Source organism: Austrofundulus limnaeus, unplaced genomic scaffold, assembly GCF_001266775.1.
Source record: "Austrofundulus limnaeus strain Quisiro unplaced genomic scaffold, Austrofundulus_limnaeus-1.0 Scaffold273, whole genome shotgun sequence".
Taxonomy (NCBI): domain Eukaryota; kingdom Metazoa; phylum Chordata; class Actinopteri; order Cyprinodontiformes; family Rivulidae; genus Austrofundulus; species Austrofundulus limnaeus.
In genome coordinates this window covers 412,193-422,390 of record NW_013952675.1, presented here as the reverse complement: position 1 = coordinate 422,390, position 10,198 = coordinate 412,193, and the positions used below count along the sequence as shown (strand labels likewise).

At 39.2% G+C, this 10,198-nt stretch overlaps 1 protein-coding gene across 3 annotated transcripts in view; it reads right to left on the bottom strand.

Annotated features, from left to right (window-relative positions):
- ptpn21 (protein tyrosine phosphatase non-receptor type 21) overlaps positions 1–10,198 on the bottom strand; it is a 20,930-nt gene that overhangs the window by 6,516 nt on the left and 4,216 nt on the right. For 2 of the 3 annotated variants that reach the window (XM_014020942.1, XM_014020943.1), the window contains exons 5-15: positions 8,286–8,353; positions 8,118–8,188; positions 6,074–6,161; positions 5,877–5,965; positions 5,384–5,471; positions 5,006–5,085; positions 4,781–4,888; positions 4,018–4,078; positions 3,718–3,799; positions 2,054–3,582; positions 959–1,090 (exon numbers count right to left, since the gene is read on the bottom strand). In XM_014020942.1, the coding sequence (XP_013876396.1) occupies positions 959–1,090; positions 2,054–3,582; positions 3,718–3,799; positions 4,018–4,078; positions 4,781–4,888; positions 5,006–5,085; positions 5,384–5,471; positions 5,877–5,965; positions 6,074–6,161; positions 8,118–8,188; positions 8,286–8,353 (2,396 nt within the window). The remainder of the gene's footprint in view (positions 1–958; positions 1,091–2,053; positions 3,583–3,717; positions 3,800–4,017; positions 4,079–4,780; positions 4,889–5,005; positions 5,086–5,383; positions 5,472–5,876; positions 5,966–6,073; positions 6,162–8,117; positions 8,189–8,285; positions 8,354–10,198) is intronic. The other variant, XM_014020944.1, reaches the window with a different exon arrangement.

Sequence of the window (10,198 nt, the reverse complement as noted above, 5' to 3'; positions counted from 1 at the left end):
ATAATAAGCTTCTCCTCCTCCGACCCTTCACTCAACAACACTGATTCAACATTGAAACAACTATTTTTCCAGCTATCACTGTTGCTTCACTATGACACGGAGTGCTGCAGGTGGGCAGACGGTGAAATATTTTAGAACCAGCAGCGCAGCATCTTCAGCCCGTTTAACTGCTCGGYCCGAAACCAGAAAGACACTCCGGTTAGTTGCTTTCTCCACTCTGTGTGACTGGTTCATATCTGTATGGCTGAATGATTTTTATCTTTAGTTTCATAGTGAAATCTGATTCAGTATCATAGGCGCGTATAATAAGAAGTCGGATCGTTTGACATGTTTGACGTTACATAGCAACAACTGTTTACCTTAGCAACAAAAATTATGATTTTGGGCTCTGCTCCGTGACTCCATTTAGCAGGTGAAAAATCATATTTTTTAATATTTTCTCATTAAAGTTGTGAACAATTTAAATCACAATTTTAAATAAAACATTATATGAATGCAAAATATGCAAAATACACATTTTTGGGGCTTTTTCCTTCATTTCACCTTTAAGTTCCTTCCTCTTGCTTTACTATAATCCTTTAATTTGCATGTACTTAAGTGAAATAAAAAATACTTTCAAAGCAGGTAGTAACGTAAATCTAGAGTTAATTATTCTTGCATTTTTTTAAGAATCTACAATAAGCAACAACTTGATTTACTTAAAAAATGTGCCATAAATTTGCTATTTGTCGTGTTTAAAGGTTGGAACCTTGAAACCTTATCCTTAAATGTTTTTCTCACAACAAAGTCTGATGACGATCTTAGTAACAAAAATACCAGCTGTTCCAGATGGTTAACTTTGTAACACCAGACACAGAACATTTATTTCTTTGGTTTTGAGCATGTCAGAAAAACACAAAACGCTACAAATGTTTGTTTTTTATAAAAAGGACAGTCCGTGATAAAGTAAATGCTCTACCTTTTCGTCATTCGAAATTTGCTCAGGCTCGTCTTTGATCTCCTCTTGCACTGGCTTCCTGGACACTGAGAGGCCATTGAGACGAGCCACCTTCAGAGGGCCCATCTTCTTCACCGAGCATTTCTTCATTCCCTGGTGTGACAGAGTAAAGATCAAGCTGAATTTGTAGGAGTTTCAGAGAAAACAGAAGAGTAGATGACAAAAGGAGGCGGGACCAGCACATGCCTGGAAGGTTTACTGGAAGAATGTTGCCTTTCTGGTTCAGCAAAGTAGTTCCACTACATTCTTTGGTTATGGAAAGTGCCAACCACAACTGGACAAAACTTCACTGTATTTTCTCTTCAAGTTCACGTAGAACATGCTGAGAAATTTTAAGAATATACAAAAAAATAAAATAAAAATAGAAACTACAAATAAAAAATTGAGCAGGCTCTCTGGACGAGTTCTTTGTTGTAAAAACATTTTGTCTCTTCTCCAGGAGACTTCTTCAGTCTGAGGAGTTACAGGTAAACATAAGCACTGTTTACAAGGCTGAGCTTCAACAAAGAACTCGTCCAGAAAACCTACTCAACTTTTTTTGTTTAGATTTTTCTACCTGGGTTATTGAAATGCTTCTAATATTAGAAATCTGCTTTTGTTATGTCAGTGTAACAGCAACAAAAACGAACTGGGTTTGTGATTTTATGGTTTTAGTCATAGAGGCCAAAAATTAAAGTGACTGCTTCTACGTTATGCAGTCCAAGATAATCTTTGGTCTACATTTTTAACATGCCTTCTGCCATTACTTAATCCTAAATGTGTGCATTCATGTCTAAAGTTTAACCATGGCTTATTTTCTGTATTTTTATTATCCTTTACCTATTGGGTCTTTAATGCCTGAATTTATGGCCCACGTTTTCTTCAAGTGTCAAAGGTAAAATGCCTGTACTTAGAAACAATAAACTATGCATGTTGACATGAGTGACTGCCCACTTTCACTTCTTACTTGTACATTTTTCTGATCACCAGTATACTATTTTAATAATGTAAAAAACAGCTGATAAAGTTCAGAGTTAAAAAAAGGGTTCAAAACAAGAAATACACAGGAGAACTTACTGGTGGGGGTAAACCATCTCCCGTTTTCCTCCCAGAAGTCACGTCAGACACATCAGGCCTCTTCTTAAAATCTTTTTTGGGCTTTTCATTTGTCTGCTCATTCACATCTCCCTCTGACATCGAGGGCATAATTTCAGGTTGTCTTAATTCTGACAGCAGGTAAAGGGGCTCATTCTTATGGATCAGGGGATGAACTTTATAGACTAATGAGCTGGTCATGGAGGGGTCCAGAGCAGAACCAATGGGATATGCAGGAGGAGGTTCTGTGGGTGTCTGTTGTGTTGTCAGAGAAGAGAGAGGGTTCAGGCTACCGTGCTGCTGCAGTAGCTGCTCGGGAATAATACCTTGAATGGCCTCCTGTGAAAGTGGAGTGTGGCATCCATTATCGTCCTCAAACTCTTCCTCTTCTCCACTACTGTGAACTAACATCGTTGCATCAGATAGGGACTTCTTGTGCCCGTACTTGACTCTTTCTTTAATGTCCCCCCTCTCTTCTGTTTTTGTATGCTCCAAAAACACATCAAGTTGGGACCCCTGAGCAGGACCACCATGAACAACTAGAGACGGGGTGGCTGTTTCTGCTCCTGAGGAAGACACAGTTCGCTCGTTGACCCTCACTCCCTCAAGACTGTGAGCCAAACCAGCAATCTCGATTGAGTTACGTTTCTGAGCATGGTATGGCTGCCGATGTGGAGGCCCGCTGAAAAGAGGTTCGGACACCTCTTGTAAAGAGTGTGCAACAGGCAGACTGTCTTCCTGGAAGGTCTGGACTGAGTGATGCACACGCCTTGTGATGATTAAGTCGGGGTTACTACTGCTGACATACAGGTGACGTGAAAGATCAGGTGTGCTGTTAGCAGGACGAGGATGGGCGTATGGGTAAGGTGGAGGCGGTCTGTAAACTTGAGTTCTCATGATGTTGGTAGCTGGATACTCTTGCGCCTGTTGTAATTGGACATTTGTGAGCTCCGGGACACTGACTGCTCCCACAACAGGCCTACGTTCCACTGGATAGGGGTATGGAGAAGGGCTGTGGAAGCTGGAGCCCAGGTGAAAGGGATATTGGTGATGATGAGATGTTCCACCATGTTCTACCCTTATTTCTGGTTGACTGTAAACTAGAGGGTCTGGTCTGCTGTAGGCATACGAGTTTCCAATGTTTAAGTTCCTCATGGAGTGACTCTGCCGATGTTCTTGAGACAAAACCATTCCTCCCCCCACACCACGCGTTTTTTGGCGCATCACCGTTTCATAATCAGGGGTGGCACGATAGGAGGGTGGGATGAGCGCACTGTGGCGATGGGAGGGAACGTAATCTGGCCTGGTGATGTCACTGGTGATAGAGGGGTTGGAGGACATGGGTGAGGGCTGAAGGTAGTGCTGGGGATTGGTTAGAGAGCTGGTGCTGTGGGCGCTGTACACACTGCCATTACGTAAACGCCCTCCACTGTTGTATTCTAGAGGAGAACGGTCCAGGCTGGTCTGTGAGTGGTAGTAGTAACCATTCTGACTGTTCATGTACAGGTTGTCTATGAAATAAAAACACGCCAAAATGAATAAAAAATAATATTGATAAAAATGTTACAATATGTAAAGACTGCTACGTTTCCAACAAACTAATTTTCAAGTTTTCCACTGAAATACCATTTCCAACCAGTGCTTACCTTGTGATGATGTGTAAGGCTCCGTGAAATGACCATTATAGTGCATCTGTGGAGGGGCCATCATGTAGCCCTGTGGCTTTGGCTGTAAATTAACAAGATTCAGTCAGCTCATATGATCTAAATGCTCTTCAGGGGTTAGGACTGCAAAAACAGAAACTAAATACAACTATGTGATAACTATATGCTGTTAAATAATTCTCACAAACATCAACAGTTTAGTACAGAATTGTATGCACACGAATGTGATAGTCACACAGTGACATTATTGTAGAAGTGGGTAGTAAGGGAACAAAAGATTACCAAAGTTACTCTCGTTGAAGACCTCCGTCTGACTGGGTTGACAGCTGCTGGTTGGCTTTGGCTGGTTGGAAAAAAAGTCAAAAGAAACTTTAAATAAATTTATTTTTTTAAAGGCCTAAGCAAACAGTATCAATTTCACCTAATTAATGTCTTCTTTATTACCTTACTTTGCCATCTGAATATGAAAACTGCACCAGGTCACATTGATTGCAACATATCTTCTTTTTTTCAGTTAACAACAAAATATTTCACCCAACACACCAAAAGGCTTTACTATCACAAGTATTTTATCTTAAAAGCATGCTGTGGTCTACTGAGGAAGACTTTTTGAAAAGTGTTATCTCATCTCCAAATTCCAATTATTGCCTTAAGGTATGATGCAGGCAAAACTAATAAATAACACACATTTTTAACTTCTTGTAGTCTTTGTTTATATTTGAAATTGTGTTTTGCCAAAGAAAAAGTAAAGAAATCAAATTTTATTTTCCTTCAGCTCAACCCTTCAATTCTTTTTCAGGAATGACAGTGAGTATTAAAACTTGTTTGTTAAAATGTCTTTGTACCTTTTGGGAAGCAAAACATTTAGTTGGAATTTTTATAAATGGATTGGCTTTAGATGAAAAAACATGACTTAAAATTACTAAAAAAAAACTTGGATCTTAAAAACATTTTGTTTGAGCAATGGTAACTCCAGAAAATAAATCTGTAGTGGCATCAGGTGAGTATTAGGACACTGCAGGTGGTGGCTGACAGATTTGCTCACCCCTTATCAGAAGGAAGAGAGGTACGAGAGAGCATTGGAAAACGAGGAAAGGACAGAGTGAGAAGGGACTTCTGGGAGCCCTCAGAAGGCAGGGGGGTACACTCCCCTCTGAAGAGAGAGGAGGAGAAGAAAACAGACATGAGGCTAAAACAATAAGACGACATGCAGAAGACAACAAGAGATAAAGAGACACAAAGTAGGCTGGGCCTGTTAGCAAAAACTTACAGGCTACTCCTGTTAATCTTATAAAACTTGAGTCTGGCCAGGCACAGCCGGCACACATATTTAGACGTTTCCATGTCTTCCTAGACATACACACACAAAAAAAATAAACAGAAAGACTTTAAATGGGGAGACACCCAGCACAAAATTTAGTTATTTTGAAACAGATGCATTCCTGTATGTCCTTAAAAAACTGACATTCTTTTAGACAACGGTATGCTACTTAATGACAAAAACACATATAAATAACTTCTATTCACAAAGGCTCATTCAGATAGGCTGGTGGTAAAATCTATGACAAGTGCAAAATGTCATTTTAGCTAAAATCAAATAATAAAACAACAATGTTGACAATGATAAGTTAAGAAGAGACAGACTTACGGTCTGGAACTGAACACTCTCCTCTCTGTTGGCCAGCTCCAGGGCAAAGAAGGATCTATTGTGACTCATGTTGTTAATATCATGCCACCTACACAGTTGTTTAGCACAGTGGCCAAAAGAAAGGAGGAAGAAAAAAAACACTGCATGTTATTACAGTAAAACACATTAAAACCATGATGTAATACTACCGGTACATAAATAAAAATTTACAGAAGTGGGAGCCCATATTCATCTAAAAAAAGATTACTGACATGTATAAAACAACAAATATTTTCTCTTACTCATTCCCACAATTCCCATCTGCTATCAACCTGACTTGTTTTGTTTTTAAGCACCTTGCATTCTAGCAAACAATTAAAAAATATATTTAATTAATAACAGCTGTTAGCTGTACCACAAAACCTAATTTAGCCAAATAAGCTTATTTACATTATCGCTACAAGTGAAAAAAGTATATCTGATGTAAAGGTTTCCACAATTCTTCTAAACTTACCTATACAATAGAGGTGGACGTCCATTCTTAAATTTAACAAAGATACCATCGAGGCAGGATCCCAGGGTAACATCTGTGCCTGTACTGTCCTGATCTCACACAAAAATAAAATAGACATGATTTTTTTTCATTCTGCTAACTAAATATCTTTACTTTTTAGAACTGTGAGGTACTACAAATGGATAGTGTAGACATACCTTTGCTTGGTAGTTTTCCTGGCCATAGCCTTCCATTTTCTCTACCTCCTGCATGTACAGCATTTCTGCCTCTGAAGCTGGTAAACCTCTGAAAGGACAACATTGCAGAGGAAGCATGAAAACTCTGACTACGTCCAAAATGGTTGAAGCAGAATGACTTAAAGGACATAGTAATAGCTAATTCTTGGAAACGATAGATAAAATAGACTTCATCTGATTCGAATCCAAGTTTGTTTGCAAGCCATTCAAAACAACAAAATTCCAGGATTTGAAGCAGAGCAACTTAGGRATAAAGTTTCAGCCTGCCTCAGCAACGCCAAACCACCACCTTCTAATATCAGCAGAGAAGAGAGAGACGCTCTCACTACCCTCAGCAAGGACAAGAACATCATCATTCTTCCAGCAGACAAAGGAAGATGCACAGTTATTCTGAACCAGAAGGACTATGAAGATAAGATCATGACACTCCTTAGCGACACGACCACATACGAGCCGCTGAAGAGAGATCCAGGAGTGGTTACAAGAAGAAACTAATAGABTGCCTGAAAAGTTTAGAGCAGGACAAGACTATCAATCGGATTCTGTATCATAGACTTTACCCAGGTGAGGCCACTCCTAGTCTGTATGGTTTACCCAAAATTCACAAACAGGATGTACCGGTAAGACCCATTGTTAGCATGATCAACTCTGTCACTTACAATGGGCCTCATGCAAGAACATGTTCGTATTTTTATCCTAAATTTCTCTTACTTTTGTTCGTACAAAGGGTTCGTACGAACATGTCACGTCATATTCAACAAACTCTTCTATCTTCAGGAAACGTGCGTAAATGAGCTGCGTAAATTACACCTGTTCGTATCCAGCTGCTCGTGCACGCGAGAGGAGATTAGCATAATTACCACCCCAAATACACCATATAAGGCTATGATTCCTGCCTCAGATATCAGGAAGTGTTCATTCACGAAAATGGCAGCGAAAACTTAAAAGAAAAACTTTACGAGTTCAGAGATTGAAGTCCGTCTGTCAGAGATACAGAAAAGAAAATCTGTCATTTTTAGCAGCTCAGCTGTGGGATAAAAAGAGCTGCTAAAAGTATAAACAACTATGTTAAATCATTTTCATTTATTCAGAAGCCGCAGCGTTGCGCACAAAGGCTGGTTCACCCCAAAGATATGGTGCCCCGGCACAAACAGAGCAATGTTGTATATGCTGTTAAGTGCCAGGAGGACTGCGACCAGTTATACATCGGAGAAACAAARCAACCACTGTTCAAAAGAATGTCCCAACACAGACGAGCTACATCTAATGGCCAGAACTCTGCAGTTTTCACTCATTTACAGGCCAGCGGTCACTCTTTCAGAGATGAGGATGTTCTCATTCTTGATAAAGAGAAACGATGGTTTGAGAGAGGAGTAAAAGAAGCCATTTTTGTGAAGAAGGACCATCCATCATTAAACAGAGGTGGAGGCCTCCGTTTTCAGTTGTCCCCCTCCTACAGCGCTGCTATTGCCAGTATCACTACACCCCCTGTTAACAATAGGTGTTAATTAGGTGTCAATGATAGCCATGTGATGCGAGTATCAGTCACATGGAGGCAGGGCTTAAAAGCCTGAATTTTGCCTGAAACTCAGACTGAAGAAGTCTCTTGGAGGAGAGACGAAACGTTTCATTAGAGAAGAACCCGTCCAGAAGAACTATACAATTTTTTTCTTTTTGATTTTTTACCTGGATTACTGAGATGCATCAGGAAAGTTTGCTTGTGCTTCTCTTCATATCCAAACAAAGATTTGTGCATCCATCCTTTTTCAAAATTTTGTATTACTTTTTACACTTTCAGGTCTAGTCTCAAATACAATTTACCGTAATGAAATTGACCCTTATAAAAACGAAATGTATTTTTTTCTTAATATTAGCATCAGCATTGTAATTGTTAACATAACCCACAATAATAGATTTTTATTGATAACTTCAAATTAGTTTTGTAAAGCTTTCCATCTGTCGATCAAAGCACAAAAAGGCAAGATGATAATGAAAACTCACGGACCTGAATGACTGATAGCGGAGCGCCACTTTTTGTGTGGCCTCCTCCAGCACCTGTTCATCCTGAATCCAATCCTGCAAAGACAGAATACATTTGAAACAATTACACAACCACAAAAAATGTTAAATATTTTTTATGACTTGTAAAAAGCATGTAAAATAAAATACTTACAATAGGAAACAGTGCAAACTTCTGAAGAAAATCCTGGGAATCATATTGACTGAAGTCTCCAAAATCAGCTGTGGATGAAGAAAAAGGATGTTGTTAAGAACAGTTACAAAAAAACAAACACAATAACAATATTTGCAGATAAATCTTTGCATCTACACACATGGACAAAATTGTTGGTACCCCTCATTTAATGAAAGAAAAACCCGCAATGGTCCCAGAAATACCTGGAATATGACAAAAGTAATAATAACTAAAAATTCTATGAAAATGATCAAATGAAAATCAGACATTACTTTTCAACTACGCTTCAACAGAGCTAAAAAAAATTAAATAAAACTCATGAAACAGGCTTGGACAGAAATGATGGTACCCCTGAATATAATGTGACCAAAAGGACATGTTAAATCAAGGTGTGTCCACTAATTATCATCACAGGTGTCTACAGTCTTGTAATCAGTCAGTGGGCCTGTATATAGGGCTACAGATTTTCACTGTGCTGTTTGGTGACATGGTGTGTACCACACTCAACATGGACCAGAAGAAGCAAAAGAAAGAGTTGTCTCAGGAAATTAGAAAGGAAATTATAGACAAGCATGTTAAAGGTAAAGGTTATGAGACCATCTCCAAGCAGCTTGATGTTCCTGTGACTACAATTGTACATATTCAGAAATTTAAGATCCATGGGACTGTAGCCAACCTCTCTGGATGTGGCTGCAGGAGGAAAATTGATCAAAGAGACATCTAATAAGAATGGTAACAAAAGAGCCCAGAAAAACATCTATAGAGATTAAAGGTGAATTTCAAGTTCAAGGAACGCTGATGTCAGATCTCATCATCTGTCGTTGTTTGAGCCAAAGTGAACTTAATAGGAGACGACTAAGGATGACACTATTTTTGAAAACAAATTCAAAAAAAGCCAGACTGGAATTTGCCCATCTACAAGCTGACACAAAGCTTCTGGGAGAATGTCCTCTGGACAGATGAGAAAAAAATGGAACTATTTGGCAAGGCACATCAGCTCTGTGTTCACAGAGGGAAAAATGAAAAATCAAGAAAAGAACACTGTCCCTACTGTGAAACATGGAGGCTCTGCTATGTTCTGGGGCTGCTTTGCTGCATCTGACACAGGGTGTCTTGAATCTGTGCAGGGTACAATGACATCTCAAGACTATTCTAGAGAGAAATGTGCTACCCAGTGTCAGAATGCTTGGTCTCAGTTGCAGGTCATGGGTCTTGCAGCAGGATAATGACACAAAACACAGATAAAAACACTGAAGAGTGGCTAAGAGGAAAACACTGGACTACTCTGAAGTGGCCTTCTATGAGCCCTGACCTAAATCTTATTGAGTATCTTTGGAAAGAGCTGAAACATGCCGTCTGGTGAAGGCACCCTGCAAACCTGAGACAACTGGAGCAGTTTGCTCATGAGGAGTGGACCAAAATACCTGCTGAGAGGTGCAGAAGTCTCAATGACAGTTACAGGAATCGTTTGATTGCAGGGATTGCCTCAAAAGTTTGTGCAACAAAATATTAAGTTAAGAGTACCATCATTTATGTTCAGGCCTGTTTCATGAGTTCTATTTTTTTAAATTGTGTTGAAGCATGGTTGAAAAGCAATGTCTTACTTTCATTTTTTAATTTTCATAGAATTTATATCTATTATTACTTTTGTCAGATTCTACTTATATCTGTGACCATTGCGGGTCTTTCTTTCATTAAACGAGGGGTACCAACAATTTTGTCCACGTGTGTATTACAAGGCAAGCCATTGTGGGAATGCAGTATATTTTTTGAGAAGCTACAGTACAAAAATACTAGGGGTGCAACAATACATGTAGCCGTATCGAACAATACAGATTTTAAAAATTTACTTTATCAACTTGTCTTCTGAAGATGCTCTGTGTTGAAGGATC